The sequence below is a fragment of the Loa loa genome, assembly GCF_000183805.2.
Source record: "Loa loa unplaced genomic scaffold supercont3.6, whole genome shotgun sequence".
NCBI classification, from domain to species: Eukaryota; Metazoa; Nematoda; class Chromadorea; order Rhabditida; family Onchocercidae; genus Loa; species Loa loa.
The window spans coordinates 711,749-734,001 of NW_018108186.1; the positions used below are offsets into that span (position 1 = coordinate 711,749).

Below are 22,253 nucleotides of genomic sequence, written 5' to 3' on the forward strand. Positions count from 1 at the left end.
AGTAAATAGAATCTCTAAAATACTGAGCTAATCATATTATAACCAGTGACTTTTACTGTGCATCACTGGGTTTCTTAGCGAAAAATTTATTGCCATAAGCGAAAATTATGAAAACTATTTTCGATGGTGAGAAAAATCCTTTAAAATATTTGGTAGTTCGAATACTAGCACCGAGGTTGGCATAATTTCATAAACGAGAGTGTGTCGAGGTTTCAGCCTTAATGCAAAAAGTTCTCATGTTTATGTTACCTTATCACTTTGCTTAATAAAAATCTCGGAAGCTGTGATGTGGACGACATCTAGAGATATTTATAAATAGAAAGTCAGCGGTAAAAAACGGGATGTTGAAACTGCTACATTGATCGAAAATGGAAAAATATGCGACAAAAATTTATCTAATCAAAAGACACTCAAAACGTTACATCCCTAAAGATAAGTTTCTGTTATTGTTTGACCGTATGGAACAATACAGCAATAACAAAAATTATCGGTTACTAAAACAATCAAATTTCGTAGTAAATTAAATTCCATGTTTACAGGTTAATGATTCAAGATGATTCAGTAAAAAGGTTAACTAGCACGGGGAACAAGAAATGACAGTGTTTTTCGAATTGCAACCAATTTTGTAGCCTCACTTTCTAAGTTTAACTGAAGAAAAGACCGCAAGGAAAGTTCACTGGATTTGTGGTTGGCAGCAATCAAATTTAATTTCTTTTGATCAAATGTTCTGAAAGCAAATAGGACAAATTTCTGTGCTAGTGTAACAAAGTCGCAAACGAAAACTTTTTTCTCCCTCAAGCACCTTGGAATCAGAAATTTGATGATGGCTACATACAGAAGGACATCACTACCAAATTTAATTCACCAATACTAACCAATTTGCACTTTACCATTTCAACGTCTTTTTACGCTTTTTACTAGAACAAATGAAAGAAAACAGTAGCATGTGCATTAAGAAATGCAAAATTAGAAAAGAAGAAAACTATAAGAAAAAGCGAAAACTGATTATCTGGTATTGATTTACACATTAAAGAGCCGGTTAGTAGTAGTGTTAACTATTAGTTATAATGAATGCATCAGACGATTAAGGGAAAATAATAAGTTTTCAAGACAGTATTTAAAGCTATAATGTTCTTCACTTCAACGGCTGTAACAGTGCTCTGAATAGAATTAATCTTGATCTGAGTTCACTTTGAATGAGGCATAACGATTAAGTAGCAAGTCGTTACTTCCTTACGAGTACTAATTCCTGAGATCACCACCGCAGTGAGTGATAAATGAAGAGAAATATAAAAAAAAATTTAGCCCTTGAAAGTGCGAAATTTAGACATGACAACAGGTGGATTTGCTTGTATCTTCAAAAAATCGGGCAAATTCAGCGATTCTGCGCTGCTCTCATGCCTGAAACGTAGCTCTTCCAAAACTTATGAAATCGCAGAAAAGGAGGTCGAAGTAATGCTAAGAAAAGTTGAATAAAATGAAAAAGCGAAAAAATGCCAACAAAATAACATGAAAGCAAGAATGCCCCTCAAACACAAGGAAGGAACGAAATGAATTTATTATGTCTCAGTATAAGAACATCTCAAGAGCCATCATAGTATAACTCCAACCCAAATGAGGTTAGACATAAGTTCTTCCAATGAATGTTTATGATTTAAGAACATCAAATTACAAGAGCGTTATACATTAAGTTTGCAGTAAAATAGCCAAAATGAAAACAGTGCAGTTATAATGAGGTCCTTCAGTCTTTCACAAATAAATAAGGTTGAGTTCTTTTCTCATTCGCCGTCTTCCAATGAAAATCGTTAAACAATTTTTCACGAATTTTACATTCAGGATTTTTGATATAGGGGGATTTATTTCCTGCAATTTCTACAGAATCTACTTGGAAAAATGTTACAATGTAAAGATTGGTAATGTACTGAAAAGCAACTTACTAACTTAAGTTTAGAGACAATTTAAGTTAAGTGAACAATAATTTACTGTCAGTTAATGGGAGGGAAGACCACAATAATATCTAAAAGATGTTACATTCCTGGGAAAGTTTGCAGCATCAGATTTCAGTGGAAGACGGCATTAAGAAGACAGATTATAACACCACTACAAAAAGAGACAATTTAATATATCTGGAGTACCAAGTACCATGAAGGGCATCTTGCTGAATTACTGGGAATAACTTACTGTAACATATCTTCAATATCGACAAGCATCGAGTCCTGCTGCATATACAACGAATCTTTTTCAACTAGTAGCCTCATTAATTCCGCATTCTCTTCTACAAACAGTAGCATAAAATAATTAATTGTTCTGAACAAATTAGTGGTGTCATTTTACTGAAATTATGAAAAACAAATACATTTCAGTTAATCGCTCAAGTCATCGAGTTTCATCGTCGCAAATAATGATTCACAGAATAAAATACTATATTCATTAAGTTCGCTAAGCAGAGCCTTAACTCTATCTACATAGCCCTCTAGGCTTTGTCAGAAATTTTTCATGGCCTATTTCTTTAATGACAAAAAGGTATTCACTTTTTTTAAATCACTTTTTAATATTTTTTTTTTAATATCTTCAGACAATCTGACGAATTTGCACCGTCTTGCTCGCTATGATTGCACTCTCTTTCACGGTAACAAATTTTTAAAAAGAAGTACCATTAATACGCTTGCTAATCTTTTTACTTATTTCAATGAGCTGCTGACGTGTCATCTTCGATAACTGCAACCTGAAAACTCAATTCATGTGCTTTAAAGTAGGTTCTGCAAAACTACAAGCGTTTTGAAAAACAAGACAGTCGTGAAATGTAACATAAAGAAATGTAATTTGGAGAAAATTAAAAATTTGCATTTCTAGAAGGCAAGAGAAATTTATATGATAACCTAGAAGCTTTCGGGGGGATAGCTGTGGTAAATCGATTTGTGTTAAGTTTCTCGATTTCCATCTGCATCCTCGCAGCTTGTTTCGCCTTCGCAAGCATCATTTTGGTCTCCTCTTCCAAAACTTGTCGTTTTTCTTCTGCATAATTAACAAAAAATAAGTGCAATTGTACTTATCACCACTAAAAAGATCGCCCCACAGGAATAGATATGCTGGAAATAAGAGCAAAATAGTTGTTAAACGCGCTACATTTCCGGTTTTATTTCTATTTGCTATCCAAAATAATCTGGTCTTCTATAAAAACGAGGGAAATGTCACAAGATTGTAAAATCCGATGTTCACTCATTTTTCTCATATCCCGAATCAATGAGTTCCGAATTTGACATTTTGCTCAGCCTTGTGTCTTTGTGGCAAATTTCCGCTGCCTTGAATTACAAGCAGCGAAGGATCGACGAAGACAGCAATTTTTTACCAAGAATTTAGCCCTGTAAGCTGAATTTATACGTTCTCACAGGAATTTGACTTCTTGGCACTACCCTGTCACGGCACTGGGTCATTCGAACCCGATGTTATTCTGATCTTTCCAACCCACCCGGCTACAGACCACCACCCATGCAACCCTAATGAAATGCAGTAAAAGATCAACGAAGAATTCAAAATACTGATTAAGGACTTCAGGAAAGATAAACAAACCAAACAGAAGTTTACAGGAAGCACAATGAACAATAAACCGATAAGAAAGGCGTTTATAACAAAAAGTGTCAAAGATTTCACAAAAATAATAGAGCTTATTAGGGTAGAAATTTGTTTGTTTGTCCAAACTGTTTCGGCAAAAAAGAGATGAAATTTAAAAGGAGGCATTTTTGAGTCAATTCGTATGGAGCATCAAGCAGAAACAACTTCCATATATTAGTAAGCAAATAACTTTGCATGATAGAAAACTGATGAAAAGTTACGATGAAAACTGACTTTATAATTTGGAACCAACATATATATTCTTACCTATCGTCGACATAACTTGACGTAACTGCGAAGCATTCAAATTGGAACCATCGATCACCGAACTTCGTAGATTCGGTGCAGACTTCGATTTGGGCATAGAAAAGCCATCATCTGAACTTTCCTCCTCGTCTTCTTCTTCATCTTTCAGATCATTAATATAGCAGACCTAATAAACACGTAAAAATATTGGAAAATAAGATTCATTGGCAAATCACTTATAAAGAATGTGGAAAAATTTGTTACCATGGAATAATTATTAGACAAATATGAAAAATCATAGAGAGCATATTTTTCGGAAAGATTAGGAAAAATAAACACCCTTCTAACTATTTAAAACAAAATCGGTCCAATCGACTCCACATAATATATATTTCTGTTCAAGATTGTAAAATCACCTGCAAATTCATGGCTGTCTGCAAGCGAAATCCGAGATTTGACTTCAATGGCCTTGTGTAAACTCGTGGTGCTGGTTCTGCTGTATACTGGTCCACTTGAAGTGCTAAACGGCGACGTACCTACCAACAGTCACATTTACCGTAAAAATTTCAAATAGGGTGAAAAAGGATTGTATTAATTACATATAAAGAAAGAAATTATATATAATGAAAGAATTGTACACTAGGATCATCTATTATTGTACAATGATAATAAAACTTTTTGTAACATTATTTGTCTATCCTGCCTGTTTAAGTTTTTTCCAGCTAATAGTTCATGGATCTAAAACTAGTACTTGAAAATAATTTTCCCAGCGCAGAACTTTGCAGCTCAACAATTAAAACATAAAAGAAAGGTTCAACGGTTAACTATTCTTGAAGACATATTTGAAAAAAGTATGTGCAGAGTCATATTCATTGAAAACATATTACCATCACTAAGAAACTCAATTACGCGGATTACTTCATACTTTCATAGCTCTTTACAACTTTCAGAAGTCCTGTTAAAGTTATATTGTACACGTCATACATAAAATTATGATGAGCATCATCGTTATATATATATATATATATCATAGTCTTAATAATTGAAATAAATGTGTAATAAGCAACTCCATTGGCATATCTCTGTTATCGCATCTTACTTCATTAAAAGCCTATTCAGATTTATGAAGTAAATGAAAATTCAAAATGTCAATTATTAAAAACAGCTAGGAGCAAAAGGATTCACTTATAGAGCAATAAAAGCACGAATCAAAATGGTAATTTAAGCATGAAAAATCCAGTGCCATAAAAACTTCAAGAACTGCTAAATCCAACTATCTCCTGCTAGCATTAGTACGATTTTTGTTTTGAAAGAAAGTATATTTACTTCATTCGGAAAGGAATGAATTAAAATAGCAAAAAAGGAATAATATAAACTTAGTCTGGAATTTTCATTTAAGATCATCTAGGTTTTTAAAATTATTGGAACTGCCTTGCCAAGTTCATATAAAATGAGTCGGGTCAAATTAATTTAGAAACTGCCTAACAAATTAATACAGTGTCTTATCAAAACAACAACAAAAATGCTGACTTCATTTACAATATGATTGGCATTACATTGATTTGGGAGTGGATTTTGGAGACAATCTTGTCGTACAGTTTATGGTTACATAAACAATGGGCAGTTTTGCTTCATTATGAATCCTTTTGTAATAACTTGTAAGCAGTCTCTCAAAAAAATGATATCATGCAGAATATGCCAATAACTAAGAATACTGATATTACAAATAATTTAGGATGAATCCAAGATGAGAAACTAAAATTAACCTGTTCACCAAGTAATTTTCTTTCCGTTACTATTCGTTCCATTGCTGCGCAACTCAGTTTTTCTTCAAGTTTATTAAAATCCAGCTGTGGTAAACATGTATCTAAATTATCTAATTCCTTGTCGATAAATTCCCGCAAAGAAGCTTTATCCCTTTTGATGGAATTTTTGCATTTCCATGTACCTGGGAGGGCATGATGCATAGGCCATGATTCGGTAATTTTTGCTCCATCTCGATTCACAGTTACCTCATCCCGAGAAATCTCTTGGACATCATTTAGTTTATTGAAACGGTCAAGGTGATAGCTTGTTAAGGTTAGTGGATTCTTTTTTGTTGAAAAGTTTATATTTTTCAGTGAACTGGATTTTTCCAACGAGCTACATGGTTCTAAACTATCTCTCGACATCTGATCTGAATTGTTGCATTCAGAGGATTTTTGATCGTGATAATCGAATGGTATATTCGATGGTTGCACTGGATTTTCTGAGTCCAGAAAACCGGGTGTCAAGTTCAAACTCTGATGCGATAGTTGTGAAGGATCTTCAGTAGTTTGTCTCGAAGTTGTACCGGACATTTCGAAGGAATCTTCGGAACATGACGTAGATAAGGCTTGATTGCCATCCAAAGCAAATGATTTGATGGATTCCAAGCTCGAACTATTGCTTTGTTGATCCAAAGAGCTTGAGCTTGCACTTCCAATACGACGCGACTTTACTAAATTATGTAACAGTGATTTGGTGCAAACACTATTTTTCGATTCCGAACTGGGCAATATCTCATCAGAAGGCTGCCACATTGTGTGGTGAATTTCGGTGGATAGAATGAGTACTGTAGTAACAGCAACAATAAAATAAACTGCACAAAGAAAAATAAAGAAAAATAAATTAAAATGTCTAGTCTGTCTTTCACAAGGTTTCACCGCAGAAAAAAAAAGTTGAATAATGATAATCAGTTAGTTATCAGGCTCGATTTTAGAACTGCTACGGGAAAATCCGTGTGCCTCAGCTATCAATAAACAGGAAACGAACGGCTGTAGTCATAGTTTTATTAACAGGACCAGAGCAATAATTGTCGTTCGGAGGGTAAAAATATGCATCACAAACTGCTATCCAGCTAACCGATATCTATCAAAATACTGACGTTATATTTCCTGATTTTATTACCAAACAAAAGAAACGTTTTCTCTTCCAAACCAATGGAATCCTCACCTGCAAAAAAATTTGAATTAAAAAAGCTGTTTTAGCCTAATAACAAATGCATTGTAACATAATACAAGTTTGAGTCAGTGCTTGCCTTCACAAATTTTGAAAAATAAATTGAACCTATATCTGAATTAATAAGGCGAATTATAATTAACTTTTGTACTACATCTGATATTATACAGAACAGAATTATATATATATATATATATATATATATAATATGTATATCGATTCACGAAGCTTTACGATCAATGGACTAAGATGGTTGATTATATGATTGGTGGAAGAATAGCGAGAACAGAAATTATGACGGAAATGTACGGAGAATTAAATATGACAAAAGTGACATTATGAAGGACTTTAAAATTGGCAAATGCAGTTGAGAATAAATTTCTTGAAATTGTTCGAGACTGTGTTGTGATTCAGACTATGGCTATTCGAATAAACACGAGATGCTAATAAACATCACAACTTACAGGTTTCGTTTTTATTCTTTTATCTTTTTGTTATGATTGAGCAAATGAATAAAATTTTGTATACCGACTAAGTGGACCAGAGAAATTTGAGGATGAAGTAAACCACAGAAATCAGGGCATAGCCAAACTATATAGGTGGCAATATAAAAACTGTTTTTCTGAATCATAATATAATGAGACGAAAAAACAGGTAAGAAGTCATAATGCATAGCATTCTATTAAAAAAAAAAAAAAGAAAAAAGAAAAAACGAAACCAGTACCTTGTTTTTGGTGATTTACACGGGCTGTATAGCAACACCTTTATATAACTCATAGATGAAACAAGCAATAAAATGAATGGCGACTGATTAAGGAGATAATCGAGTGCAAAACCACATCTAAACCAACCACATCTAAACCAAGTAACTATTATTCGTATATAAATACTTTTAACTGAAAGCAACTCTTCAACCGTGAATCATCAACAGCGGAGATTGATACGAAACAGCTGATAGACACACACAGATTTTTTTAAAAATGTCTCGATTTAATCGAAACCAATAACATCTCGAACAAATAAAAACCACATTTTGGTAAATGAAATATTCTTATCCAAGAGAAAATTATCAGGTTTCGATGCAGATCTGCTTATATGTTACCGCATTTTTAACATCAAATGCGAGAAAAATTACAGAATGACTTCTGCAATGAGGATTCTGGTATTAATTGTTGAACGAGTAGTAATAAGCAAAGAAATCAAAGGAGAAATTAGAATTGTAGATAAATCAATGGCACGGAAATCCCATGTAGAATCAAAAATAAGATAGCTACGTAAGAGTTATCTTATAGGCTCGATTGCCAGATCATTTACTGGCTTTCCACTTTTATCAAAGCTGAATTTATCAATTACCACATATATAGTCGTTTTACCAATAATCACATATATAGACAATCAGATACAAATTAAAATTGCTTATTATGCTGATATGTCGAGATCAGTGTACCAAAAACTAAAGGACATAGGAAAGGAGTTCACTTTCTCAAACCTCTTTAAATAAAAATTCTACACCTGCCAGAATTCACTTTTCTCATCTGCATCTCATTTTGCAGACTCAAGTTTAGGAAAATGCTATTAATATTCTAATAACAGATATGAAAGAAAAAGCACACCATAATTGATATTATCTATTAAGATATACCTATTAATAGTTTATTATAAAAATGCATAATAATGCATTAGATAATGTGGCAAAAATTATTTCCGAATTTCCTAACACAATATTCGATCAAATAAAGCAAAAGTACATCAAAGTTTAACAGATTCACAAAAGCTTTACTAACTGAAATCGAATATTTCCAAAAGAATGAGGAAGAGTAAGGGCAACAACTTTCGTCAGTTATAAATGTAAAATTCGAGAGCCACTCTTGTCAAATCAGAAGCAGCAAAATAGAACAGCAGATCTTCAAATAGGTTTCTTCTAACAAGCACAATAATGGCTCAGTGCATTACCTACAGCTGATCCCCAGTTTAAAAGTGGCAGCAAAAAAATGCAACTACAAGTTCAATAGCGAAATTGACAGCAATCGTTTGCTATAACATGGTGATATGTTACGGAGTATAATAGATCGAAGAAATCGGGTTATCGGATTTCAAAGCAATCTTACACCAGTCGCTGAAAATAATAGATATCACAGATTTCAAGAAATAGGGAGCTATACCTTTTGGGGTGATAAATTTAATTAATACATCTGCAGTAAAAGATGAACAGTACAAATACGACGAGTGATTCGACAAGATCGATAAGGTAAGCAAATTTATCCTTATTAGGAATAAAGGGTAGATAATGCTGTGGATAATTAACTGAATGTGATGAAAAAAAAATTGAACTTGAAGTTAAATACTGACCTCAAGTTTGATGTTCAGATGTCTACTCAGTGCATTAAGTCCAAATTTCAATTTAAAATATTGCAATTACTACTGCATGATAGAAACAGTGAGTGCAGTAGAATCCGAGGTAGGAGAAAACGAAATCCTAAAAATATGTCCCGAAGTTAGTGTTTAACATGATTTCCAAATAAATTTATGTAAAGTCATAAATTCAATAAATTCATGTATTATTTCGATAAACACTTATTGCCGATTGTGATTGTTTCTCATCACAACAAATTGTGATCTGTTTTTTTTTTTGTAGCCTACTACAATTTAAATTTGACAATTTTAAACTTCAAGATATTTTAAGACTTGACAGTGACTTTGTTACGGGATATCGAAAAATGAATCAAAAGATTGCAACAGTTTAGAAAAACCCCAATTTCTGAAACAGGGAAGGAAATAATAAATTTGCCACAAAAAAAATAAATAAATAGTCATCCAAAACACATACAAAACTTTTAATCAAGAATGATAGCACTACAAAATATTATAGTAGACCATTGTTGATGGGTAAAACAGAGAGGTTAAAACAAAAAAGCAATTAAAGGACAAAGTTTGAAGTAGAAACAATATTCACAAAGAGAATTCCATATAATCCAAAGCTCGATTCAAATCATTCAAACCAGATCTATAGTTATTACTTCCTGCTATTGCTATTACTTTGTTCAGAAAAATACTACGATCAAAAAATACATGCTAATTGCAATCAGCACGTTATTACGTGCCGATGGAGTGCTAACATAAAATCAAATAAATTTCAAATTCACAACTTGGAATTGAAAACAGGAGGAAGCTGCATTTACTGGGAGATGGTTTATTTTTATGGACTACACTGAGTTAGGTGACAGATAAGAGATTACTAAGTCCGGTCTGGAACTAACTGTGTGAATTTTCGTGTGAAAAATAAAAATGAAAGTGTTCAGGGATGAAGGCTAGAATAAGCTCAAGAAGGCCAGTCCCTACTTCATGGCGACTGTCTTTAGTTAATATCCTATATCGTTTATAAACTCACCACTACTATAACTTCTTAATATGCAGAAGTGAGCGACATCAGCAGTCATGGGAAAAAATTCTCAGAGGAAGCAATCTCCTCAGAGTTTCGCATGAACATTCCACCTTCTTATTCTTTCAAACTCTCACATATCGTTTCCAAACTTCTCAATTATAGTGTAGGTTATAAGACAGCAAATAAGTTTCTCGCTTTCTCCTACCTTGATAAAAAGCAATTCAACCTCATTCAGGAATGTTGGAGGTCTAGAACACAGAATTTCAGAACTCAGTCCCTCCAGCACCTGTACTATCGGAAGCACCGTACTTCCGTTTACTGTTTCTCAAAAAAATATACACCTTGCCAGATTTTCCAGAAGTTCGAATCATACAATATAAAATTACATTCTATATTTATGAAGAATTGTCCCAGGCATAGCCTAGTAAACAGTAAATAACCAACTTGCGGCTTCTGAATGAAGTAGCACTGATTTTCGCTTTTTCCTCGCCTTTTCGTCGAAGGTGTACAGGTATGAACATTCATCCATGGTGTACCATATTTAGTCACCCTTTCCATTCCCAACATAATCTCAAACATCCCACTCAAATATCCGAGAAGATATTCAAAAATCATACGTTTTAGGTTAACAGAAATTAAAGAAAGATGCAAGATTTTAATTTCATTATCTTTTACTTGTTTGGTATCCGCATGTTTCTCCGTTCGCATGAAAAGTTAAAGCCTCGGATGAGTTATACGTTTTGAATCTTTGAAATCCTAAAGTAATCTTCTCCTGGTCTACTCCAGTCATGAACTTTCCAAGTACATTCGTTGATTTATTTGTATTTTCGTATTCACTGGTAACTTTCGAAAAGTAAACACACAACGAACGAACGACTTGATGAACACGTTCTGTGATTCAGTTGCTGCGATAGCAGGAACGAACGACAATTAGGATTGCCTTCTATCATTATTCTTTGAAAAGAATTGTAAGGTCTGAAGAAGTTTATAAAACCCTCAACCCCTCGTCAAACTACAAGTAACAAAATAATATGAACTAATCGAGTGCTTTTTAATGCGGTACCGCAACGAAGTCCGTTAATTTCAGTCCTGATGATTAATGATTTTATTTTTTTTGTTCAGTTGGTGAAGTTTTGTAGTTTTTGAATTCAGAATTTGGGTTCAAGTTGACTTTTAATGTCCTCTAAAACGGTTCATTTGCATTTTCACTCAATGTGCTCTCTTTCTGGGCAAGAACGCTGAGAGCACACGGACTGTATTATAAATTGGCTTGCCTCATTCTCATCACATTGTATGTAGCACTTTGGATCAGCTTTGGATAGGGCTCCTACACATCATTTCATCTTCTTCTCAATGAAATTCCATTCAGCATGATGTTAAGGTATCTTTAATGCAGCAGTAATTTCAAGGTATGGATGCACCAACTGATGATGCTACTGCATACATCACCTATTTCGCTCCTCATCCTGAAGAATTGGCTGATGAAGCGGTAGCATCCACTTCAGCCGGTATTTTCGGCAACTTTTTCAATCGAATTTTCAAGTCATCCAAAGACATCAATATGGTGGATAATGCTGTAGATGCAACCGCCACGTCGATTTCACCGTCTAAAAGCTGCAGTAATTTCGATCGATCCAGACACAAAGAAGTAGGAGAGACGCCAAACACTGCTACAGGTAAAGCTTTTACTTTATGCGTATTTACCTGCATCGAAATTCCTCTCTTTTATTTGCCAGCGATAGTTCAACTTCATGTCCTTTCTGTTCTTTATTTTCTTATTCTGTGTGTAGGAGAAATACTTGTTTGTTTGATTGGTAATAGACGAATTCTTGAATGATTTATTTAATTAACTTCTTTCTTCCAACAGTAGAAGGAACGATTTGTTTGTTATTTCACTTTTGCCGTCCGCACTTGGCTTTTGATAATTCGGATGTACTTATTATTTTGATATCAATAACTGGTAAGACATTTAACAGCTATTCATGTGTCATGTTCAAGAATTTTTAGAAAATCAAGCTGACAAAATTGGTGTAAATTCAAAGGAAGACAATGAAAATGGCAGTGATACTGTGGAAGAGAAAAGAGGATCATATGTTCGTTTTGCGTCTGTTTTCAAAGGACAAAATCCAGATCTCCTGGATTATGAAAGGTTAGGTTTATTAAAGAAACACTGTTCTACAGCAGCGATTTTCGGAAATAATGTTTCATAATTTGGCAAGTTTTTCCTACCTGATAGTCATAGATTCATTTGTAGGAGTGATTTTCGGCGTTATTGGATGCCAGATTCAAGTGGACGGGAATGTTACGAATGCCAGGAACGGTTTACTCCTTTCAGAAGGCGACACCACTGCCGTTTATGTGGGCAAATATTTTGTTCGAAATGTTGTGGTGTCCAGGTCTCTGGATCATTATTGGGTCTGCTTAAATTATTTTCCTTGCTTTGGAATAATGTCTTATTTTTAAGCGATTTGAATAAACATTGAGGATATATCCGCACTGAAAAGAAAGTTTTTAACTTCCATGCTAATGGTGGTAGACATGGGTTCCTTAAAGGAGATGTGTGATTGGTTCGTCTTCACGAAAAAAAACCTTTCTTATCATTTACTTATAATTTCAAGTATATCCCTTATTTCGGTAATGTCTGGGTATCACCTGCATATCATATGATGCCTAGGTTGGATTTCATGAAAGATGAAAGTGAATCTTTCGTGGAATTATTAAACAGCAATGTAGAAAGAATCACAAATCTCACAATCTGTTTTTTCCAGGTTATACGGGCGATTTAAGGTTGTGTACCTACTGTGCACACATTGTAGTTTCGAATTTACCGCAAACAGAATCAAAATCAGAGGACATACCCAGTTCACCACCTTGTGACCAAAAATCGACACGTGAGACAGACGTTTCGGTATCAACGATTTTTGCAGGTCATTTGTAGTTTGGAAAAGATTTGGCATTGAAATTTTATGACTTTTAAAACTATATGGAATAAAGTTTCTGAAAAAAAGTTTAGTAACAGTAAATTTATTCTCGAATTCGGGATTTTTTAAAAATGAAGCCTTACATAACTTACAATACACGTTGCAGGACCAGTATCTTGGTCACCGATTTCATCTATTGCTACGGATGGGAATAATGATAATGGAACACCACTTCAACACGCAGTTCCAAGAAAGCCATCAATGAAACTTGATTCGCCTACTCAACTTTCTGTAGCGGAATTAGCTATATATAACTCAGGTGTTCAGTGTTCGGCTACTCATGATGTTGGCGATGATCATGAACCGGAGTGGGTGAAAAATATTGAAATGACTGATAACGTGAAGCCAGTGGATTCATCAAACTTGGTTAGCTGTTTGAGAAAATTTTCCCCAGCAAAAGTAATGCGAGAAGAAAAGGATTTGAAATTTAATATCTATTTCTGTTTGGGAAACATTCTCACTACGGATGCCTCTGAAGAGGTACTAAAGTTGCAGTGAATTTGTGCTATTAATTTTTGTGTGTCATGTTTTTTACGTACTTCATGTTTTTCAGTGAATCACAGTTGGTTCTTAAATTTGCGAATGTTATGATTTTTTATTTTTCTGATAAGGACTCTTTCACGTTTATTCTTAAGAGCACTAAATTTACTCTCACAGCTTTTTCGAGTTAATCGAACTTAATACGATTTCTTTCAGAAACCAGAACCAGTGGATTATCCACACTTAGCGTTGCAAAAAGATGACATGGACATCGATGATAGATCAAACTGTCATGTTGCTGAATTGGATGATCAACAAATAGTACCACAAATTCCGACATCGAAAACGGAAGATGAAGATCCTCGTTTCTGTGAAACAATTGAAAGATGTTTTGAAATTCAATCCGAAAAACTTATTTTGCATCTTTTCAATCGTGAAGGGTTGGATCCGAGAGAGTTAGTTTGCTTTAATTTCTTAATCTTGTTAGTCTAAACTCACTTTTACTATGACATTACACGTCGCTGGTGTACTACATATTTAGTTCTCCATTGAGAAATCAAGACAATTGCTCAGGTCTGTAAAATACGGGATGCCACAAGTAATTTGTAAATAGCATTTCGTTCATCATTACGGAGACAATATGCTGACCTACCGACACTTTCTTGATCTGAATCTCATTTAGTGAAGAAAGATCTGTAAAATAATGATTTAGGTGGTGGGAAATCATATGGTCCGTAAGCCATGTTGTATCATCAATGGTTAAAGTTGATATGGAGGGACGAAAAAATGTTAATGTCATGAAACATGCTCACATCAAAAGCCTTCATGTTGCAGTTGAAAAACCCTCCGCGAAGGTTAGTTTATGATATCCCTTTAATAAGCAATGTAAAATTGGTATGCATTTGTGGATGCTCGGACAAATAGTGTAGGAAAGAATATCTCAGGGGCTAAAAAGAAGAAACCGCTTGCAATTCTAAAAGATATAATTTTGCTCAGCAAGAAAAGTTCATTATGCTCATTAGTTCATTATGTGTAGGTGATCGAAAATTATGCGTGAAGGTGGGCGGAATTGAGAGTTTTGACTTCATTTTCAAGTTGATTGCTTCATCCAAAAAATCCTGACTATAAGTAATTCTTGCTAGCAGCACCTTAATATTTGTTTCAGGTAATAGAGGGGGCAGTGTGTAGCAAAAGTATCCGCCATGAATCGATGCCAGATGAGATTCGTAATGCATCAGTTTTAACCTTGGAAGGGAGCATCGAATATGAACGAGTTAACGATAAGCTTTCTTCAATTGAACCAATAATTTCACAGGTGAAATTTCGAATAACTTAGGATTTCTGGAAACTTAAATTACTATAAACTAATAGAAGTACGGTTTGAATTTTACTGCTGCAAAATACATCTGATATCATGTAGCTTCCTTGAGTTTTTTTTCCAACTCTAGGTTAGAGATTCATGCCTTTTTCTAAATTTTGATTGTTATCCATTCTTTACAGCAATGACTTAATTAGTTGCAGGAAAGTGAATATTTACGGAATCAGGTGGAACGATTGCTTTCACATCGGCCATCAGTGGTACTGGTTGAGCGTAATGTAGCTGGCTTAGCTGTACAGATGTTATTAAGAGCTAAAGTCACACTTGTTTCTAATATTAAACCACGTGTTCTGCAAAGGATTGCAAGAAGTACTGGAGCTGACGTAATGCCTTCACTTGATGCACAAATTCTGAACCAAAAGATTGGATTTTGTCCATTTTTTCGGCAAAAGAAGATTCAGTTAGCGAATGGGAAATACAAATGTTTACTGGTGAAAATTATTTTCAGTTAAAGTTACTGTTCTTGAAATTTCAAGATTGTTTTGAAGAAATATTGTGTTCAAGTTTTTGTAAAATATACTCCTGTTGTAAATGAATAGACTTATCTACTTTTTCAGATGTTTGAGGAATGCCCACCAGAATTAGGATGCTCTGTGTTATTGCGGGGTAACTCAAAAAATGATTTGCGGGCAGCTAAACGGATCTTACATTATGCAATTCTTACGTTGTATTCTAATCATCTTGAAGTAAAGCTGTTGTCCAGCTGTGGTACAACTCTGTCAAATCGATCCGCAGATTGTGATATTTGTTCCATTAATGCTGCTGAACTGGATACAAACAAGGTCATTACTCTAATAGTCCTCTCAGTCAGGCGGGTATCTAAAATCTTAAGAGCTTTCGGTTTTCTTTTTCATGGTCCAATTCAGAAATTTGCAGGATAACTTCTGTAACCGTTTAAAGAAGTCCACTCTCTCACCTTCTCCACTGATCAACTTTGGTATTCCCTTTCTAGAAACATCGAAGGGTCGACGATGCTCACTAAGAAAGTTTTTCAGTCGTTTTATTAACAGCTTATCAGTTGAAAGCAATGACAGCAGGTGAGATTTGTAGTTTGGAATAAATCTCTGCTTCTGTTGGGAAATTATTTTTCTGTTGAACTCGTTTCTCGGCGATACGGATTTATTCGGGAGGTAGTATTGTTCTTGCATAATATTACTAGTTAACAACAAGAAAAAGGTATAAAATATGTATGACGATGATTGGTAAGAAATGATGAGTTATACAAAAAACAAGTAATATGATCAACTAACAAACTCCTCGTTCCCTTGGACAATAATTTGACTGTCGATTAGATGATAGGTCGTTGAGTTGGGAATACGTTACGGGAAATGTATTTAGTGAATAGAAGAATATCGTAGTTTGTTGTCCAATGGTGGCGGATATACGAGGATATCATTGGTTGTGGGTTAGTCGCGGAGGATAAGCGATGAGGATGTATCGTCTGCTCGATTGTAAAAGTGAACTCAACTGTCTGTCTCGAGATTTTTTTTGATATATATATATATATATATATGTACATATGGATTAGAATGTATATATATATGTACAATGTATATATATATATATGTATATATGTATATTATGTATATATATATGTACATATGGATTACATATGGATTAGAAGCTTTGTAAGCTCCATCGGGGCTGTCATGGAGGTATGGCTACCCTTTGGCACTGTCCATTGTGTAGGTACTTAGACGTCTTTGTTTTATGCTGTCCATTGTTAGCTTATATCCTCTTCATTGCTTTAATTTTACTTACAAAATTTCGTCACCCGATTACTGGATATTATGGAAATTTTGTTTGAACGTAGCTTTAATTTTCATAATCCGGTAGAAAATTTGCATTATGATTTTCGGAGTTTTTCCGACAGCTTCTGTTTCAAAATCATGATAAAAAGGGAACAGTTGATTATATCGTGTTAATAAAGTCATCTATTTCGTATATTTTTGAAGTTTTTTTGAGCGTTCTTGAAGAAATCCTGCTTCTTGTAATGAAATGGTCTTCAGGGAAAGCTCCGACTGTACGACAGAAAATTATCCGCTGAAAAAATCTGTCCATCCTTTTGTGAAAAATATCACCTTGACGGAAGTGGATGAAGATGCTATCGCCTCTTTTCGAGCTTTTTCTGGCTGTATGCTTCGATGCAGCATTAATAACCAGAACCGGGATCGTCTACGGTTAATTTACATATTGTTAAAAAATTTTCTCCTGCAAAGTAAAAGTTCCGTTTTTCAATAAAATTATTGTAGTGATAGACTAATTTATCTGAAATTATGATATTAGTTCTTAGGATAATAGTACCTTTATGTGCTATAACATTAAATTTTAGATGTTCAAGTCATATGTCAACTTTAATTAAATTTCAATATTTCATATTCAAGTTAGATTAATTGTATGACATGACCGCTGTTTACGGAAAATCGTTAGGAGTACAAAGGTCAAATAAATTGTATCTTGGTTATAATTATTTGTTGCAGAAAAGAAACAGTTTCTAATAAAAAGACTGAAGATGTGTTGGATCCGTTTGCTCATCAACAAATATCAGTTCTTTTCGGATCATTCTGTGCAAAATCGTCGAATGCTCCACTGTTTTGCATTCGGCCTTGGGTTGTGAACATGAACTATTATGGCGTTAATGACATGTCTTTGGGTGACTTCTTGAGAAAGTTTGTCATCTCTCCATCAAAATTTTTTGAATTCCACAATCTTTTCCAGCTTAAATTTCGTGTTGTTAAAGATAGAAAGTCGTTCCCAGAAAAATGGAATAAATACTTTATTTTTTACACATTATTATGGGTTTGCAAGCATTTTAGGTATTGTTTTAACAGAGCATATCAATGTCCATCTACAAACTGTGATTTGCCAATGATGGAACATTCTCGAAGACTGGTTCATAGGAACGTTTGTGTGGAAATCACGACGCAGAATTATGTGCATTCAAATGGTGAGCCTAACAGCGCAACACTGGATGAGCAAAACGACACCTTATTTGCCTGGCATTACTGCCCAAAGTATATAAGATTTCAATTTTTCACGGCGAGCTTTTTCTAAATCAACTGATCTTTAAAGACAGCTTCATTTATATTTCAAAGTTTACTTTTGTCTTGTTCCTTACTAATTTTGAAAATTTGAGGCTTACCTTTTTGTTTTTATAAAATTCCAGTACATTAATTGTTATGTTTAGTCAGTATTTTAAAATATTATTTTACCCAGGTGTAAATCATCGTCCTCCGTAGTCCCACTGACAGAAAGTATATGTCGGTTGAGTTTTGCTCGTTATCTGAATTATTTAGCAAATGGTGCATATGCAACATGTAAAATCAACTCACTTTCGCAGGTGGGCACAATATTTTCATCATTCATAACGTTGTTTGCGATAGGAAATTGAGTTACTAGAAAAGGATAAGGTATTTATCTATCTCTAAACATTTCCACGCTCTCCTACAATATGGATGAATTTTTTTTTTTTCTCACTTTCGTTTACAACTTCATTTCGCCTCTTTGTTGGTATGCAGTTGTTCTCCACTGCAGTTATAGCAACGGAGTTCTTCACTTATGGAACATGCAAAATCAATTTATCATTGCAGTCAACATTGCTCCCTTTAAACTACAGTGACGAGTAAATCAATAGTTTAAGAAAAGTAGAACTTACTTAAATTAGTCCCTTATAATAAAAATATGGAAAAAACTATACTAACGAGAGTTCTATAAATTCATAATTGCTTTCTTTCTGAAAGTAATTTTTGTTTAGAAATGCGAACATTGTTGTTTCCATCAACATGAACGTAATATCGCTCTCAACAACTTGGTGACAACTTTCAAAGTCTTACTGGTTGCTTTTCCTTTCTCTTTTGAGCTGTGTATAAGAAGGAAAGTATTTTAAACAGCAGATTGATGGATGATTCCGGGAATAATAAGGGACGGAAAGTTATTGCTTTAAAACTTCAAACTTCCAGCTGCAGTAATTATTGAGTATACTGAATCAATTTGGTTTTGTAGGTGCGTCCATTCCATGTGACCTTCAGTCCATTGGTTTGTGCTGTTGAACCGATGATGTTTACTCGAAAATTTGTCGCTGAATCAAAAAATGAAATACAAGAAGCAGCAGCGGCCATGTTCAAAATCATGTCAGAGCAGATCGATAATTTATCAAAATATTCTGAAAACAGCTTATATTCGACATGTCATGCACAAGCAGTAAAAATTTTAAGAGACGCTTGCTCTGTTTTCAGGTCATTCTTCTGTAAAGTAATTTGAAAGTATCTGGTCTTTCTTGACATCATTTTTTGCATACTTATGATGTTCCCGCATATTTATAATTTTTTAGCTCTACAATAAAGTGTTTTGACCCAAGTGGTGCGCTTGCTGGCGAACCAACAGCAGTTCGGTCAAACGATGCTGTTTATATTCAGGTGTTTCTAAAATTTTTTTTGTTTATGCCGTTTATAGAGTTATAGATACCAACTGATTTGTGAAGTTTGCGAATTTTCTTTGATGGACTACGGTAATGAAATACAAACTTTTTTTATACATCTTGAAATATTATAGGCCTTTGATACAATTTGTCGTTGTCGATACATTGTACAACATGCAATAAATTTATGGAATGAACAGTGTCAGTATTTTTCTCAACAGATTCGAACTACTAAAAAATGTAATGGTGGTGGTATTCCGACGGTAAGTTTTGAATTCACTTCAACTGCAGAAGAAAATATAGTTAAATATTCCAACTCTGGTGTTATCTTCTAGGTTGAATGAAATTAGTCATTCTTCTCTGTGTAAAAAATGGAGTGATTGGATCGCTGAAATTATTTCCGATTACTCATTTGACATATATTTATAGATGTAAGAGTTGCAGCAAATTATAGCGCTCTTAATCATTTGCTTAAAAAAATATAATATTTTGACTTACCAAAGTCCTCGGCATTTTCTTGTTTAATTATTCAGGAAGCAAATAAAGTGAGTAACGAACAAACTCTCTCAGTGAATCACGTGCAGGTTAATAGTTTAGATTTTGAACTCATCCCACTGAAGAGCCCATTCCTCGCTGAGTGCCACTTCAGTTTGCCTCTCCCATCAGGTTTGTTTACGCTCATGAAAAATGACTGTATATTTTATATTTCTTTAACTTTGCGCTGTTTTTGATGACTATCAGAAGAATACTGCTCATTATTTAGAAGTCTTAACATATGGTTGCAAGTTCGATGTGATCTAGTGATACTTTCTTTGTAGCATGTCATTTTTATGTACTGTTTTTAGCAGGTTTAGCAGCAGTTGTCGTGCGTGATGTGATCGATCGTAAGGGTGCAACACATCCGGATATTGGTTCCATCATTGCTTATGCTTTATCTTCAGTTGAATATAATACAAAACGAAGAAAGCAGCGTGATTCTGCTTATAATACCTTTGCTGAGTAAACGGCTATTTTAAACTTTTAAAATATTTTTAACATTACCAAACATTTCGTTTTATCGAGAGAAAGTCAAGGGAATATCCTTGCAGCAGTCACAGTTTATTTTTGAAAAACTTTGTGATAGCAGAACGAGAACGAAATTTAAAGTTAGTGGTATCAGAAGGATTTCATTATTTTGTTTTAATGAAGTTCTATTTTTCATTATAAAAGAGAAATTTAGCTTATTAGTTTTAGAGTGGAATCAGTTTCAGTGGCGAATTATGAACACATTGAAGTTGATTTTGCTGATGATAGAGCGCAATATTACGTAAAGGTACGATCATATTAGATTTGTTTATTAAAATCTTTGAGACGCTCTTTTGGATTTTACACGATTTTGAGGTTTATATTTTAATTTGTTGGATTTTTTACCATTATCATTGTCATTAAATGCATTATAGTGGAAGTGATTTGCAGCAAATTATGGCTGCATATTTGCATTTCAGGTTTATTACGCTGAAAGATTCCATATGTTGAGAAAGTTGTTGTTTGTTGAAGGTGAAGATTGTTTTATGAGGTCGCTAAGCTCATCCCGTAGTTGGAGTCCTCAGAGCGGCAAATCTGGAGCTTCATTTTATCGCACACAAGCAAGTTTCATCGTCATTTGGATAATTTTTATGCCAAAGAAATGAGAGCCGCATGAAGAATTAAGGGAATGAGTTTAAAAAAACGAAAAAAAAATAGATTGCAGCATTTAACGAGTGATTTATGTTATAGAAGAGATGAAAGTAAGCGAATTCCGTAATTTCTTTCTGCATTGTTCACAGGATGATCGGTTTGTGTTCAAGCAGATGTCTTGGTTCGAAATCCAGTCATTTGTGAAATTTGGTCCTAATTATTTTAGCTATGTGTCTACCGCTATGACGGATAATAAATTGACAACACTTTGCAAGGTACTTTCTTGCTTGTATAGATAATAAAAATAAAATAGTTCATGCAGAATTAAGCATACTGTGGAGTAGGTAGGAGCATAAAACTAATTTCAAAAAAATGCAGAGCTTCATGTTTTAATGAACTTAGAAATGTAGTGAAGCAGGGCTACCTTAACACGAAATTTGTGGGAAATTATTTAGTTACAAACAGTCATCAACTGGAGAATACTTATATCTGGATGGTAATCAAAAAAGTATCGAGATCTTTAGGTCTCTACTACTTGCTAATATTTGGAAATAGTTTTAGGTTTATGGCGTATACCGAATTTGTTACAAAAACAAAAGCAATGGTCAACAATTGAAAGTTGATGTTTTGGTTATGGAATATCTATTTTATCGCCGAAATGTGAAGCAAGTATGGGATTTGAAAGGCTCTCAAAGGAACAGGTTTGTATATCTTGGAAGTATTATCTATAGAAATTTAGTGTTTCACTTTACTAATTCATTTACTGAAAACTGAATGAACTTTATAGGATGGCATCAGAAGGAAAAAGAACGGCAGATCTGGTTTTATTGGATGAAAATTTGGTAAAAGATCTTTGGAATAATCAGCTTTATGTACATCCTCATTCTAAGGCAGCATTAAGCATGGCTATCAGCAATGATAGCCATTTTCTTCTGCCCAGGTTTTTCTCGCGTTATATTTTGAACTTGATTTATTAATTAATGAACCGCTGAGCAACAAGTGTATAATTTAGAATGTGCATAAGAAAATCATTTTCTTATATTATTGTTGTCACTGAAACACTTATTCAAAACTGCGAAGTTCCACGTATGAAAACATATTGACCATTCTGTGTAGTTGATG

At 34.0% G+C, this 22,253-nt stretch overlaps 3 protein-coding genes across 4 annotated transcripts in view; 1 reads left to right on the forward strand and 2 right to left on the reverse strand.

Annotated features, from left to right (window-relative positions):
* Window positions 1-963: 963 nt before the first annotated feature.
* LOAG_01840 lies at window positions 964-6,436 on the reverse strand (the record flags this gene model as incomplete). Of its 2 annotated transcripts, XM_020445861.1 has the most annotated exons (7): window positions 964-1,401; window positions 2,182-2,275; window positions 2,655-2,725; window positions 2,880-3,015; window positions 3,880-4,045; window positions 4,275-4,394; window positions 5,625-6,436. In XM_020445861.1, the coding sequence occupies 7 exons, from the start codon at window positions 6,417-6,419 to the stop codon at window positions 1,302-1,304; spliced, it is 1,482 nt and encodes a 493-aa protein (XP_020303728.1). In that variant the 3' UTR covers window positions 964-1,301. The 2 variants fall into 2 exon arrangements, with proteins under 2 accessions (XP_020303728.1, XP_020307369.1); XM_020445862.1 differs by lacking the exon at window positions 964-1,401 and having other exon boundaries at window positions 1,996-2,275; window positions 5,625-6,419.
* Window positions 6,437-10,349: 3,913 nt separating this feature from the next.
* LOAG_01841 (hypothetical protein) lies at window positions 10,350-10,777 on the reverse strand (the record flags this gene model as incomplete). Its single annotated transcript, XM_003137379.1, has 2 exons — window positions 10,350-10,543; window positions 10,660-10,777. 2 exons carry the CDS (start codon window positions 10,775-10,777, stop codon window positions 10,350-10,352), a joined length of 312 nt encoding a protein of 103 aa, XP_003137427.1.
* An 853-nt stretch (window positions 10,778-11,630) lies between these two features.
* LOAG_16526 (FYVE zinc finger family protein) overlaps window positions 11,631-22,253 on the forward strand; it is a gene marked incomplete at both ends in the record, with an annotated part of 11,701 nt that continues 1,078 nt past the window's right edge. Inside the window, 25 exons of the mRNA XM_020449180.1 lie at window positions 11,631-11,895; window positions 12,227-12,368; window positions 12,474-12,634; window positions 12,988-13,146; window positions 13,307-13,566; window positions 13,897-14,135; window positions 14,393-14,534; window positions 14,846-14,995; window positions 15,202-15,489; window positions 15,616-15,840; window positions 15,935-16,095; window positions 17,068-17,238; window positions 17,539-17,727; window positions 17,875-18,072; window positions 18,275-18,398; window positions 18,813-18,893; window positions 19,061-19,293; window positions 19,389-19,473; window positions 19,610-19,738; window positions 20,009-20,141; window positions 20,321-20,474; window positions 20,709-20,787; window positions 20,960-21,100; window positions 21,281-21,406; window positions 21,693-21,832. Of these exons, the coding sequence (XP_020307370.1) occupies window positions 11,631-11,895; window positions 12,227-12,368; window positions 12,474-12,634; window positions 12,988-13,146; window positions 13,307-13,566; window positions 13,897-14,135; window positions 14,393-14,534; window positions 14,846-14,995; window positions 15,202-15,489; window positions 15,616-15,840; window positions 15,935-16,095; window positions 17,068-17,238; window positions 17,539-17,727; window positions 17,875-18,072; window positions 18,275-18,398; window positions 18,813-18,893; window positions 19,061-19,293; window positions 19,389-19,473; window positions 19,610-19,738; window positions 20,009-20,141; window positions 20,321-20,474; window positions 20,709-20,787; window positions 20,960-21,100; window positions 21,281-21,406; window positions 21,693-21,832 (4,175 nt within the window). The remainder of the gene's footprint in view (window positions 11,896-12,226; window positions 12,369-12,473; window positions 12,635-12,987; window positions 13,147-13,306; window positions 13,567-13,896; window positions 14,136-14,392; window positions 14,535-14,845; window positions 14,996-15,201; window positions 15,490-15,615; window positions 15,841-15,934; window positions 16,096-17,067; window positions 17,239-17,538; window positions 17,728-17,874; window positions 18,073-18,274; window positions 18,399-18,812; window positions 18,894-19,060; window positions 19,294-19,388; window positions 19,474-19,609; window positions 19,739-20,008; window positions 20,142-20,320; window positions 20,475-20,708; window positions 20,788-20,959; window positions 21,101-21,280; window positions 21,407-21,692; window positions 21,833-22,253) is intronic.